Genomic DNA, 14,421 nt, shown 5'->3' with positions numbered 1-14,421 from the left:
TAAACAAGGTAAAAAACTATAGGTAATAAATACAACGCTAAATATTTAGATCTATATACTTTTAGATCTAGTATATAGTGCCCTACTAGTTGGAGCTATCTACATTATCGTTCATTGTATATACCTAGTACAATTTATATTCGACGAATTCTATAAAGGCTTCTTCGTTAATAGCGATGTCCTTAAGATATAGGAACATAGTATTGAACTTCTTTATAGCTACTATTAAATCTAGCTTAAAGCGCTTACTTAGGGCCTCTAGTATTACTTTAAGGCCTTGCTCTTTAAAAAAGCGACAATAGCTATTAGAAATTCTTTTGGACTACTAGAGTTGGGCCCTGCCTTTAAAGAGTATAGGAAACATTTTAACAATCTACTGTTTAATAGATTCGTCGTCATTATCCTCGATAAAGGTCTCGATATAGGCTTAAAAACAATGAGTATCGGTATAAGTAATTGCCTTGCTTTTATAGATTACTTCTAGGCTATTAGGGTCTAGGTAGAAAGGGTCGAATACTCTAATGTCCTTACATTTGACTTTGAATTCGGTTCGACCTACTATATAGCTAAAGTCGAATGTACTATCTCGGTATTAGTGGCTATTAGGCGTTGGGCTGTTACTCTAAGGGTTTAGTCGATAATGTAGTTCTATACGATATAGGCTATTATAAGCGAGGTTATATTGTAAGCCGATGGCCACGCCTTCTTTAGGAATTAAGTATATAGTCTAAATAGGCGTAGGCTATATAGGCTAAGCTAGTAGGTTCGGCTATGCTAGGGGATAAGGCTATACCGGCTAGTAAGGAGCTTAGTTAACTGAATATATAGATACCTATTGACGTAGATCTAGGCCGATATACGATATAACTAGTATAATCGCGGCTAGCTATACTAGAGGCGTTTATAGGAGATAGTTGACTAGCGAGCCCTAGGTTAGCTAGGCCTGTCTATAGTAGTCCTCTGTCACTATACGCTATCTTGGTATATATTATAGGCTGTTCAATGTCAAATTGTCGAGGCCTAGAACAGTAGGCTAAGGTTAACGCTATAGTAGCGAAATTCCTGCTTATAAGCGATTGATAGCCGTCTATTGGGCCTACTGCGATACTTAGAAGCAGGTCCTTGTAGAGCGAGCTATAGATTGTCCTTCTAGATATATAATATAGGCTTCTATCTAGTATATATTTTAGTTTAAATCCTTTATATTCGACTAAATTACTTTAGCTATTTACACTATTAGTGTATCTACTAGATTGATTTAATTATATTCTAGGTAGTTAAAGTGTTAATCAATATATATAATCGTCTACTTGTTATAGCTAAAATTAGCTAGTTTCAAGAGCGATCCTTTAGCACTATAAAGGTCTTCTTCTATATTATTGTTGCCTAGCTATAAATTGTGCTTAATAACGAAGGACATATCTATATCCTATAGATCACGATCGAGGGTTGTAGAGTCTTATATATTGTATAGGCTACGATTTAAATCGGTAGAAAGGATTAGATATTCGGCCTAGGTACATTGGGTATTATAGGCTTTAGCCACCTAGTATTCTTAGCCTAGATCGCGCTCTTTAACTTGTTTTATTAGGGGTATAGTCAGAGCTATAGATAATTAGGCTATCGTGGGTAAGTTGTTAAGAAACTTACTTAGTATACCTAGGGTATCTTTTAGAAGGTTCTATAGCCTAGAGGGCTTCTTTAGGCCCTTTGCTACCTTAGAAGATATATTTACGTTAGCTAACGTAACTAACTAGCTAACCAAGTATATAGTACAGTATAAGCAGATATAGATTAAAAAGGGTAGCCGTTAACTGTAGAGTATAGTGACGGCTCTAGATACTAGCTATATAGCTAGCTAGGGGACTTTGTAGTGTCGAGGGTATCGTTAGGTACTTATAGGATATAAGCCCTGACGAGCCTTGGATTGGGAGGGTATAGTACTGCTAAAATATAGCCTGCTTAACTATAGAAATATAGGGGCTATAGCGCTTAGCAAAAGAGGGGTATAGTAGATATCAGCGTAGGGCCGATAGCTCGGTGGAGGTAGTTGCAGTTGACTTCTGTATAGTATATAGAGGCCTTTTATAGGTAAGCCGTCGCAAAGGTTGTAGATGCTTGAATAGTTCGATTGAATACGATCAATCAAATAGATTGAATAAGATGGTAGTTAGCGCAATGTAAGAGTCGTAGCTACTATTTAATGCGGTAGCACGTAATAGTAGTATATAGATACAATGGTGGAATAAGTGATAATGGATTCAAAGTGGGGAGGCTCCCTCTACTGCCGAGATATTCTTGGCAGTGTGTAGGGTGCGTATAGGCTATGTAGGGCTAACCCTGTATAGAGCAACCCTAACCCAGAGCCTTCCCAGAGGGGTCATCATCTATTTATATATATGATACGGTTCTGGTATCACTGGGCGATCAAGGTCAAGTGTATAATCTGTACTAAAGTATTCCGCAGCGAATACCTGCCCTCCTGATGAGGTAACATGTAGTGAAGAGGGAGCTGATAAGTAATTCACCGTCCAGACAAGCAGCAACTCGCCCGCTCAACGTGAGTGACCCCGGGTGTAGGACTGTGGACCCCACCTAGCAACAGTACGAAGTATGTACAATCTTGAGTTCTAGCGTCATGTTGACAAACGTATTTTGATGAGAACTGGTGTGTTTTGGCTGGGTTCAGCCCCCTAGCCTGGCGGCGCACCGTTCCAGCCCGCGTCATGGGATGAAGGAGTGAGTGCATACCAATTTTTTTTTTTTTTTTTTTTTTTCCGCGGCGATGAGGGTGCTTTGTTCCGATATACAGCAATTGACTAGGAATCTGTCACGGTGTCTCCTGACTTTGCTTGAAAACTTTCTGTTGTGTCAACAGAAGCAGAACTCAGTCCGGCTGGTCAGAGAGACACTTGACACCTTTGATGAAAACTCAACGATGATGGATCGACGGGGCCAATTAAAACTTATTCATTTTGTGAGAAAGAGAGATGCATCACCTACCTAAGTTGATGATGAGCGTTTTTACTCTCAGAGTGAGACTGGGAGCAATCCCGCCAACGGACACAAGACGGCCTACGCTCCCCGCGGTCTCAGGCGCTCAACGCATAATAGCGACACTCGAAGACTCATCGTCCTGCCAGCAGTGTGTTCTGCATGCGGTACTTGCTGGCAAGACCCAGCGCACTGTAGGCAAGGCAGCCAGGCGGTTCTTCGCGGTAGTCGACGGATACCTGGATCGTGTCCTCCTCCGATAAGAAGCAAGCCGCCATGGAAGGAGCCGAGATATGCTGCTGACAAGGTCGCATTCATGAAATGTATAACCAGTCTGGAGAAGGATGCGTCAACGTCGGTCGAAGGCCAATCAGGACGTCTCCCTACAATAAATAGCCCAGAACCTTGGACATGATGTCCGCCGGTCCGGTTTGGAGTTCACCACCGACTGGTGTCACAATGGAGGAGTCCGCGTCAATGACCTTACACAGGGGCACAACGTCTGTTTTGAGTCACGCCGGCGATTACTAGAATAAACCGTCACTATTCACTACACGTCATAATCAAGACTTTTCTGGCCTCATCAGGGCGGTCCGCCAAAAAGGGTTGAGGATTTGGGGCTTCGCGTATCACTCTGGGATCACTCAAGTGGCTGTCCGAGTTTCCGAGCGGCTGGATCCCGTAAATCAAGTACTCACCGTCCTCAGTGGTCGGAAGGACTCGGCTATGACAGATAGGGGAGGCTGGTTATACATCCGCCTGGACCGCGAGATCCTCAATCCGTCCCAGGGCCAAGGGATCATTGCATGTATCAATCACAAGAAATCTTGAGCGGGTAATGCGGACTCCCCAACTTGAATTGCCAGCAAATTGAAATCTCATCTGCGAGTCGTAAGCCGAACCTGAGCTTGAAACGAGAGAGGGCAGACAGGACGACTGTTGATAAACAAACCGAGCTGCATCATATCCCTTGCTACACCCTCCAACCACGCCGTCGTCCCAGCGCCATCAAATTATCCGGTCGATCGATTAGCCCTCCCGGCCGCAGACAGGTCCCTTGCTTGATATCGTCCCTAAGAACCCGTTGGATTTCCACGAAGTACGGGCACGCATCCGCACAGCAGACCAGCCTGTGCAGGTGCAGCAGCGAGTCAAAATGCTGTGCGAACAACGACCGCGTGCTTCGTGGGACGAGACTGTGGTGTGCAAAGTTCAGCAGCCAATTGATCTTCCACGAGATAGATAGGGTCGGATAAAGAAAAACATGAGAGGGGAAAAAAAAAAGAAAAGCAAAATTCCTCCCGCCAAAGCCTTCGCGAAGTCCAGCTCGCTGCCTTACCAGGCTAATTAAGACCACTCGGAGGGCCCGAAGAAGCCCTGCTCGGGCAGCTCGGTGAGCAGGGCGGTCTGGCCGGCGCCGCCGTCGACGGTCTGGCCGAGCACGTTGACGCCCCACCAGTCGAGGGTGACGGGGTGGTACTGGACGGCGAAGAAGATGATGATGCCGGAGAAGGCGACGCCGGCGGTCAGCGCGGCCGCCAGCACGTAGTTGTACTTCTCCCACCAGGCCGTCTTGTAGCGCCGCAGGTAGAACATGAAGGCGAAGGCCAGGTACAGCCCGCCCGTGAGGTAGCTCAGGTTGAGCGGCGCCCAGTAGAGGAACCCGTTGAGCACCAGCGACGGGTGCACGTGCTTGAGCCACGACAGCGGCGTGAACACGACCGCGTTGAGCGGCGCGAACACCGCCTTCGGCAGGACGTTGCGGATCGCTGCGCGCATGGCCGGCCCGAACCGCTTGATTGTCCACCAGACGAGCGAGAGGAGGAAGCCGAACAGGAAGCAGTACTTGAGCGTCGGGTACATTTGGCTGAAGATTCTCGCCGGGCCGATGGCACCCTGTATAAATAATATCACGTATAAATAACCTGGTTTGATAGTATGCCCCCTTGCGTTTTTTTCTCTTTTTGACTGAAGCAAATTGCGAATTTTTTTGACTTACCCAGATTACAGACGCGGAAAAGTAGACCTGCGAGCCGTTGGCACAGGTGAAGTTGGACGGTTGGTCGGGCGTGCAGATGCCGGGGATGCTGTTGTCGACGAACTGGACGACGCCGTAGGCGACGAAGGCGGTGACGAAGGCGCTCAGGACCTGGCCGCGGTACATGGCGCGCGGCGGCAGCTTGGCGTAGACGCCCATCTTCTGGTCCGAGAGGTACGTGTCGGCCTGGCCGCCGATGTTGTAGCCGAAGGCCTTGACGAACATGAGCGCCTCGGGGTGGCCGGGCAGCGCGTAGCCGACCACCAGCTCGCTGATGATGTTGAGGCCCTCGTTGGTGCCGGCGAGCGCGTACATGTACGACATGGGCAGCAGGAAGGCCAGGTTCAGGCCGATGACGAAGAAGATGGTCCAGACGGGCGTGTCCAGCTGCGGCCAGTGGGTGAGGATGACGATGGCGAAGATGAAGGACACCAGGGCGATGCTCAGGAACCACCAGTCGGGCACCTCGGGATAGCGGCGGAGCAGGGCGGTGTAGGGGTCGTCGAAGCCGTCGTAGATGGAGCTGCCGTCGCCGTTCAGCAGGATGCGCAGGTGATGGCCGGCTCCTCGAAGGTCTCCCCTGGCGAGCGACACCAGCGTGTTCTTGGTGCCGACGACGAGGTTTTTGACGGTCGCGAAGGCCGCGGCCGCGCCCGACTTGCACGCCTTGCTGATGGGCCGCCAGGTGTCCAGGATGATGAAGACCATGGTGAGCGGGTAGAAGGCGAAGAAGGCGCCATACAGGACCAGGTTTCCGGCGCTGTAGAATGCAGGCGAATACTCCTGGAAGGCGGTCTCGTTGAGCACGCCCGTGCCGGGGTAGATGACCCTGGAGATGTTGTACGACTGGCCTGTGTTGTCGAAGATGCCGGACGAGTTGATGGGGAGATAGGCGGACCAGTTGACGTTGGACCAGTACAAGGCGATGATGATGAGGCCGCCCAGGAGGGAGCCCACGTACTGCTGGACGACGGCGAAGAAGGGGTAGGTGAGGGGGGACGAGTACGTGGCGAGCACGTTCCAATCGAAGGACGGGATGGGATTGAATCCCAGGCCCATCTGGGAGCCGGTAATCATGTTCAGGTTGAAGTTGTCGGGCGCGATCCAGGTCATCCAGGCGAAGATGCTCAGGGCCGGGAAGATGAAGCCGGGGAGCCAGAAGTAGACGAACATGGCGCCAAAGACGATGAAGAAAAAGCGGTACCGCGAGATGGTCCAGCCGTGCACCGTCTCCCTGCTCTCGGGAACCAGCAGGGCCCTGTTCAGGGCCACGGTAGGTAGGACGCTGGGCCAGATGGCCTCGATGGGGTAGATGACGAAGCGGCGGAGCAGGCCGGCAAAGCCGATACCCATGAGCTGGGTGGACAGCATGAGCAAGATGCTGTAGCCAGGCGTGAGCCAGGTGTCCTTGTAGTAGATGGTCTCGACCTGGATGTTCCAGAAGACATAGGCCGAGCTGTAGCTGACGTTCACCATGATAGTGGCGAGCATCTGTTCTTTGAACGTCCAGGGGCCCGGGTTCAGGGAGATGCGCTTCCCGCCCCAGGTGAAGCCCCAGTCCGGCAGGATGAATTCGAGGAGCCTGCCGCAGGGATAGAGGAAGAGCTGAGCGACGGAGGACGTCAGGACGATGGCGGGAAAGCGCGAGTTGAACAGAGAGTTGGTGAACTGGGTGATGACGGCCCAGACCAGTCCAAGGAAGTGGGCGCGGATGGTCTCGCAGGGTATGTCGGGGTCGTCGGTCGGCGTGGACACGGCGCGGACCTCGGGGTAGGGCGAGTAGAATCTGACGACGGCGGTCTCGGTCTTGAGCAGGAGCTCCCACTCGTCGCTGGTCTGCCCCTCGGCGGGGCCCTCCAGCAGAGAGGCGAGCTTCACGCGCAGGGTGTCCGAGAAGTTGTAGTCGTACTCGTGCTCTTTCAGCATCTTCCGGATGATGTCCTTGCACTCGTCCACCGTCAGCGAGGCGATCTTGTCCATGACAACCTCGACGTCGCCGACGGGCGCCACGCCATCTGCCCGGTCGCCGAGCTTTTCGGCCAGGTGGTGGACTTCCTCGCCAATATCGTGAACATTGCTAAGCGGCGCCGTCTTCTCTCCCTCGGCAGCGGCCTGCCCCGGCGACTCATCTCCCCCAACCGAGTCATCACCGGCGAGGGAGGGAGGTGTCGCCGGGGCGGCGGGTTTCTCTGGCGACGCCTGGGCCATTGGGGCGGTAGGAGAGCGGTCGATGAGCAGGAAGGCCTTGGCTCTGTATTCGGCGATCCGGACTGCTGCGGCGCCAGCTCAACGACGAGGAGGCTAGGTCAGGTCTCGAGTCAAGGACGGCGAAAGGAGCCCGACCGCGGATGCAGCTGCATTCTTATTTTTATCAATACATGCTGAATGAACGGCTGGACGGCCTCCTCCCTGCTCCCTACAACCCACCCCGGCTCCGGTGTCCATTTTCCCGATCAGAGAAGCTCTTGTTCTGGTGACAAGGCGGCCCGGGAGATCAGAGTACCGTGCAGTTTGCAGGATGTAGCGCCGCGGCCGGAAAAAGAAGCCCACCTCTCTTTCCCCCCAGCCGGGTTGTAATCCGCAAACTAATTGGGCTGCCGTTATCAAACGCGTCGACGGCGCCAAATACCCGAACAGGACCTTCCGCTTGCGGGCAAGGATGCGCAGGCTCGAGACACATGCACCTTCCGATGCCAGCGTAGTTATCACCCCCCCCTTCGCTGATAGTTATCGGCAATCTGCCACGTTACCGCCATGGTTAAGTTAACTAGGGGGAAGGGACGGCAGGACCCCAACCTCTGGTCCCGTCGCCGTGCGAACCCCACTGCATGAGCCTAAGTACGAAGTATGGGAACCAAACCGCCTTCCTCATTCGGGACATTCCGCCATGGTCAATTGGCCGTGGACATGGGGGACGGGATGGAGGATTGCATCCAACGGGCCTCTGACGCCATCGCAGCCATCCTCCGCGCGTGGCGAGCTGCCGCTTTGGAGAGTAGTGTGTCAACTTCCTGCATGGAGCACGCGGCCGCCACTGCATGTGCATCAGGCAGTGTGTGGTGGATGGAGAAGGGTACTGTGTCTGGAGTCTGGACGTGTTGCACAGTACACGGATGGGGGCCAGGGTGGGAGAGTTGGGGGCAAACCGACGGGAGGGACCCCGAACCTCCAAGACTCGGGAGGTTCTGGTGCCAAGCCGGCTGTGGCCGAGAGTGAAACAGAGAGTCGCGTGCATCTGCGATCGCAGAAAAGCTTAGCGTAGTGTAGTGTGCACTACACTCCATACACTACGTGTAGCATCGTGCCTGTGCAAAGGAGATCCTGGGAACGGAGTGGACCCGAGACGCGCAAGCAGATAATCATGTCGGCAGTGGAGCTGAGTTGGGGCGAGTTGGAGCGTCTGGTGCCAACCCCGCTCCTTAAACTACACTGCGGATTACACATGCACATACACTACCTCCCATAGGTGCCTCGCCAACGACCTGCCCGTCCTGGGCCGATACGAAATACACTACGCCATGGACGCCATGGACGGGATACTTGTAAAGGTAACTGATTCTGGGCCTGGTCCCCTTGTTTCCCCTTCAACAACCAACAGCCAGCCCACCGACCTCCCCGTCCGTTGGCGGATCCAACCCACACCCTTGGCTGGTGATGGCTCCGTCAAGAGGCTATTCCTGGGTACACGAATCCGTAATCAGTACAATTTCGAGATAAGAACTTTTCGAGCTCGGTTGCAGAGCTGACTAACTTATTGCCCTCCTTGCTCTTCGTAGCTTCTGGGCAGAGAGTTGGAGAGAGGCAACCCCTTCACCGACGCGGGCTCTCGTCGACAAACATCCTGCGCATGCAGCACCGTCGCCCATGGCCGCCGCTCTTGGCACACCTGTAAGCTCGGGCGTCGTGATGACGATCTTACTCGCTAGGTTGATTGATTACTTTGGGCGCCTTGGCAATTGGTCCGCGCGTTCGTCACATCTATCCCCGTTTCATCTTTTTTGCGCTACGTACCGAAGTATTCTGCGGAATAGTTAACGCCTCCTTTGGTCTTGGCAAGGGGAAGAGGTGCATGGATGGAAGGGCGCTGAAAACGGTGGGTGGAAGTTATCTCAGACCTCAGACCAGTATTGGGCTGTATTGGCTCGCTGCGCGGGCCTCAAACCGGCTTAGCCTGCAACACTGCCCCACTACACTGCCTACAGCCAATCAGAGCGCCCATTGCAATTTGAGCCCATACTGGTCTGAGTGCAAAGTTCGGGATTAGGCCTGATCAACGCACACAAAGAGCAAGGCGCATTGCACCGACGGCCACCACACCATCAAATGTAGGTGTTTAAACAAGCCGTAAGTTGATCCGCAATAGCCAGGTTATACACTTTCTAACGGTGCCCAGGAAGATACCCGCGTTGGCTAGGATGCCCGCGTTGGCCAGGATGCCCGCGAACCTAGGAAGATGCCCACGTTGGCCAGAACTAGGGGTTGGCAGCCCGCTTCGCGGGCTACGCACAGCCATTTCAATCCTTTTTCTTAGCAATGCCACAACCACCCACTTTTCCCACAACCACCCACTTTTTCCACACCTGCGCACCCACCTTTTCCAGCGTATACGACATTCATCCCACAGAACCACGCATATCCGTTGCGACTCGGCTTGGCGGCGCATTCGTAAGCATTTGTTACGGACCGGGCTATACCCGGGCTGGGTATGTGGGGCTACGCCCAGGATCTATAGCGGTCCTATGACGGGCCCGCCACGGGCCCGAGGCGGACTCGCCTCGCGCCCGGAATAACATCGGCCCAAGCCCCCTATACGCGAGCCCCTGAAAACTCTACGCGCGAGAACCGTAGCCTATACTTCTCCTTTTCTCTCTTTAAGGTAGTTGAATAGAACATTGTACACTTATCTATAGACGCTATAAGGCTAGTACATTACAGTTCAATTACCTTTCGGTAGATAGAGCAGTTGTTGCTTCTAGGCGTAGACAAGAGCAGTATACTAGGCGTTTCAACGTTAGTACCAAGTAGACTAGACGCTACTATAAACAACTTAGGTATCCTATAGATTCTAGACCTAGACTAGGTCCGCGAACACTTCTAAGTCTTATAGGAAACGATTATATAGTAGAACGTAACTATCGAGGAACTCTATATAGCCTAGATCGTTGTAGCTTAGACTATAAACGCCTCCGCGGTAGCCTACGCCCTAGCTCCGATGATTGACGCTATAGCTCCGGTAGCTCCTAGGACGTAGTAGAAGCGCTTCTTTGTAGGACAACCCTTCGACGATAAAAAGGAACTCTTTACTATCTAGAGGGCTATAATAGTATATATCCTAGTAGTAGACTAGGACTTTATCGGAGGCCTTTACAACTAATAGGTATTTATTTAAGGGAACCTTAGCTAGGGAGTTTAGGCTAAGGTTATAGCCTTCTATAAGTTAGGAGAGCCCTACTATAATTATAATTTATAAACGTTCTTTAAGTACTTTATAACTATTTATATAAACCTTTATAAATAGGTTATAGCTTTAATGGAGCTAGATATACTTCGCTAAAGAGATAATAAGCTATTCTCCTCCTTCTTTATTTATTTCGAAGCGAAGCTATTGAAGGCTAGAGGATTCAATTAAAGCAACGAAATACAACTTATTAGACTATAATAATACCTTTCTCTAAAGTTGAAGTATATTATAGTAAGATAGGGGGTTCTATAGAACAACTATACTATAGCTATTATAAGGTACTATAAGATCGCTATCGATCTAGAGGCCCTTTACCTAGAGGAACAACATTAGTGGTCTTAGAGTAAGCGACCTAGGCCTAATATAGATATAGAGAAAGATATAGATAGAGATATACCAATAACTAGGATCAACGTAGCCTATACTGCCCTTGCCTAGAGGGAAGCTAATAGAGGCTATAGAGGAAAGTAGTAGTAGAACAAAGGAAAGTAAGGTATAAACGTACTATAGGCGAAGTAGATAAACAACGAAGTATATATAGTATATCAATAGGCTAAAGCCTATATCTATTATAAGCGCTAAGGTCACTTTATAGCTACCTATCCCTTTGCCTTAGCTAAGAGGCTAGCTCCTTAGGTCGATATCAATAAGCTAAAGGCCAAGGAATAGATAGAGGAGGACTCCTCCTCTAAAGAGGAGGAGGGAAAAGAGTAGCCCCTATACAAAGTCTTGTACAAGGGCTAAAAGGACCTAGCCACTTATAGAACAAGTTCGTAGAGATTAGAGAGAGAATAGATAAGCTACTTTTTCTAATCCCTATTTTCCTAAACTCCTTTAGTTTTATAAACGTATAAATAGATAGTAGATACTAAAGCTATAAAGCTATTAACGAAAGAGTATATTAATAGTTAAAGATTAAGTAAATAAGCCTACCAACTCCCTATACCCTAGGCGTTATAGTCAAAGGGGTATAAATTATAAAGAAAATTATATATATCGTCTAGGTTATAATAGATATCGATAGGTAGATCAATACTACTATATTCTATATAGTCCTAGGACTAGCCTACAATATTATTTTAGGGCTCTCCTAGATAAACTACTGTAGGATTGTACTAGACCTAGCTAATAGGGTCTTTACTATTAATTCGTAAAGTAGTCTATAGGTATATAAATACTCTTTATAGTAGAAAGAAACTAATACTACCCTAATTATAAGTACGATGTTTATAGGCTTAGCCTATAAAGTATAAAAGAAGAAGTCTAAAGGAGCCTAAGATATATTCCTCGTTACTAGTATCTATAAGATAACCACTATACTAGGGGCGGCTATCTCCTAGCCCAACCTTGACCTAGACCTAAAGATCGCTTTACCAAAGGAGTTGCAAGACTTCGCCGACCTCTTCGACAAAGAAAAGGCGAATAGTCTACCTCCCTATCAAGGAGAGGCCAACTATTATATCCGTCTTAAGATAGGCCTAGATAGGAAACCTCCTAAGCTCCTATAGGGACCCTTATATAATATACTAAGGGACTACCTCCTAGAGATTTAGAAGTAGGTCGTAGACCTAATAGACAAGGGATAGATCTAGGTAAGCTCTTTATTAGTGGCCGCCCTAGTCCTCTTTACAAAGAAGCTAGGAAAGGGATAGAGGTTCTATATAGATTACTAGGCTTTAAACAAGATTACTAAGTAGGACTAGTACCTACTCCCCTTGATTAAAGAGACTCTTTAGTCCTTAGCTAAGGCCAAATAGTTTATAAAGCTAGACGTTAAAGCTACCTTCTATTATATTTAGATAGCTAAGGGGGATAAGCACTTTATAGTGTTTTATACGAGGTTCAAGCTATTTAAGTAGCTAGTCTACCCCTTTAGGCTTGTAGGTACTCTTATAACGTTCTAAAGATATATCAATAACGCCTTTGGTCCAATGTTAAAGGACTATATAACAGTATACCTTAACGATGTTTTAGTATACTTAAGCGAGAGCTAGAAGGACTATATAAGGAAGGTATATAAGGTCCTTTAGAGGCTAAGGGATATAGGCCTTAACCTAGACCTTAAGAAGTATATATTTATAGTAAAGGAAGTTAAGTACCTAGGGTATATTATAGAAGTAAGAGTCTATATCCGCCCTGACCCTAAGAAGATTAAGGCTATCTATAAGTAGGAGGTACCCTATAGAGTCTAAGGAGTATAGAGCTTCCTTAGGTTCACTAACTTCTATTGCAACTTTATCTCCAACTTTTCTAAGAAGGTAGCCTTATTAATACGTTTTACCTATAAAAATATCCTATTTCGCTAGGGCAAAGAGGAATAGGAGGCTTTCGATATACTTAAAGCTACGTTTATATTAGAGCTAATCTTCGTCTAGTAGGATCCTAAGAGGGAGACGATCGTAGAAGTAGACTATTCTAATATAGCACTTAGTAGATACTTGTCTTAGTAGGGGGAGGACAGGGTCCTTTACTCTATAGCCTACTACTTTATAAAACTAAGCCCTACTAAATGTAATTATATTATTTATAACAAAGAGCTATTAGCTATTATCTTATACCTTAAAGCCTAGTCGACAAAGCTTCGAAACGTAATAGCCCCCTTTACTATCCTAACCGACTATAAGAATCTTAAGTACTTCATTTAGCTATATCCGATTAGCGAACAATAGACTAGATAGGCGAAGATACTCTCTTTATTTAACTTCGAGCTAAAGTACTAGCTAAGATCCTAGGCCTTATACCCTAATATACTCTCCTAGCGTAAGTAGGACGAGCCTAAAGACAACTAGTATATCGCCTAGCTACTTCCCTCGATTAAGGTATACTAGACTAGTGTATAGGAGGAGGCTAGGCTACCTATAGGAGAAACGCTCTTTGAGGACAAGTAGCTCGCTACCCTATAGAACAAGGGTATTGCTAAAGACGAGCACTACGCTTATTAGCTTTAAGCCGTCTATAACGGAGCTTGGAAGTTTCCTAAGGAAGCGAATATAGCGTAGACCCAAATTATAGACTACTCCCTTAATATATAAGGTATACTCTAATTCTATAGCTGTCTCTAGCTCCCTATATAGGAGCCCCTAACTACTATAATTATCTAGTAGATTTATAACTTAGCTATATTAGGACATCTAAAGTGCAATAAGCTATTCAAAATGCTTTAAAGAGATTACTACTAGGACCTTATATTGTCCAATGTAAAGTAGTTCATTAGGAACTATAATCAGTGCTACTAAAGTAAGATCTTCTAACAACTATGTTAAGGGCTTCTATAGCCTTTGCCTATCCCTAATCGCTTCTAGAAACAGATCTCTATTGACTTTATAACCGACTTCCCTACGAAAGACAAGGGAGTACTTAGCTACCTTATAGTGATTATTGACCATCTTTCCAAATATATATAGCTCGAAGCAATATACTTAATAGGAGTAGAAGAGTATATTCTTTAATTCTATAATATATAATAGCGTTTCTATAGGTTCCCGACCTAAATTATAACCGACTATAGGTTGGACTAGCTAAGTAGGTTCTAGACTATATTGTATAAAGTAGTAGAGGTAGAGTAGCTTCTATCGACTTTTTACTATCCCTAGACAGATAGAGGGACAAAGTAGGTCAACTAAAAGGTATAGGCAATCCTCTAGATCTTTATCTCCTTTATATAGTACAACTAGCTCGAATATCTCTTAGTCTACTAGTTCGTATTCAATAATAGAGATTTATCTATAATTAGAGTAAGCCTAAACTACCTCTTCTATAGGTTCAATATAAGCCTTATATAGCTTATTACAATCCTAATAGTGCCTATAGTATCTTTAGAAGGTTGTACTACTAAGTTCCTCCGTTACCTAAAGGAGGGGATAGAGTAGACCTAAATAGCTATCGTATATATATAGTAGTAGTAGTAGACGAATATAAACTGCTTCTA

The 14,421-nt window shown here is 47.6% G+C and overlaps 1 protein-coding gene across 1 annotated transcript; it reads right to left on the bottom strand.

Annotated features, from left to right (window-relative positions):
* Positions 1 to 4,341: 4,341 nt before the first annotated feature.
* Positions 4,342 to 6,958, bottom strand: THITE_43241 (uncharacterized protein; the record flags this gene model as incomplete). Its single annotated transcript, XM_003656022.1, has 4 exons — positions 4,342 to 4,740; positions 4,807 to 4,890; positions 4,994 to 5,555; positions 5,697 to 6,958. 4 exons carry the CDS (start codon positions 6,956 to 6,958, stop codon positions 4,342 to 4,344), a joined length of 2,307 nt encoding a protein of 768 aa, XP_003656070.1.
* Between the last annotated feature and the right edge of the window lie 7,463 nt (positions 6,959 to 14,421).

Source organism: Thermothielavioides terrestris, chromosome 4, assembly GCF_000226115.1.
Source record: "Thermothielavioides terrestris NRRL 8126 chromosome 4, complete sequence".
NCBI lineage: Eukaryota > Fungi > Ascomycota > Sordariomycetes > Sordariales > Chaetomiaceae > Thermothielavioides > Thermothielavioides terrestris.
The sequence above is the reverse complement of the archived record's forward strand: the minus strand, read 5'-3'. Positions and strand labels throughout refer to the sequence as shown.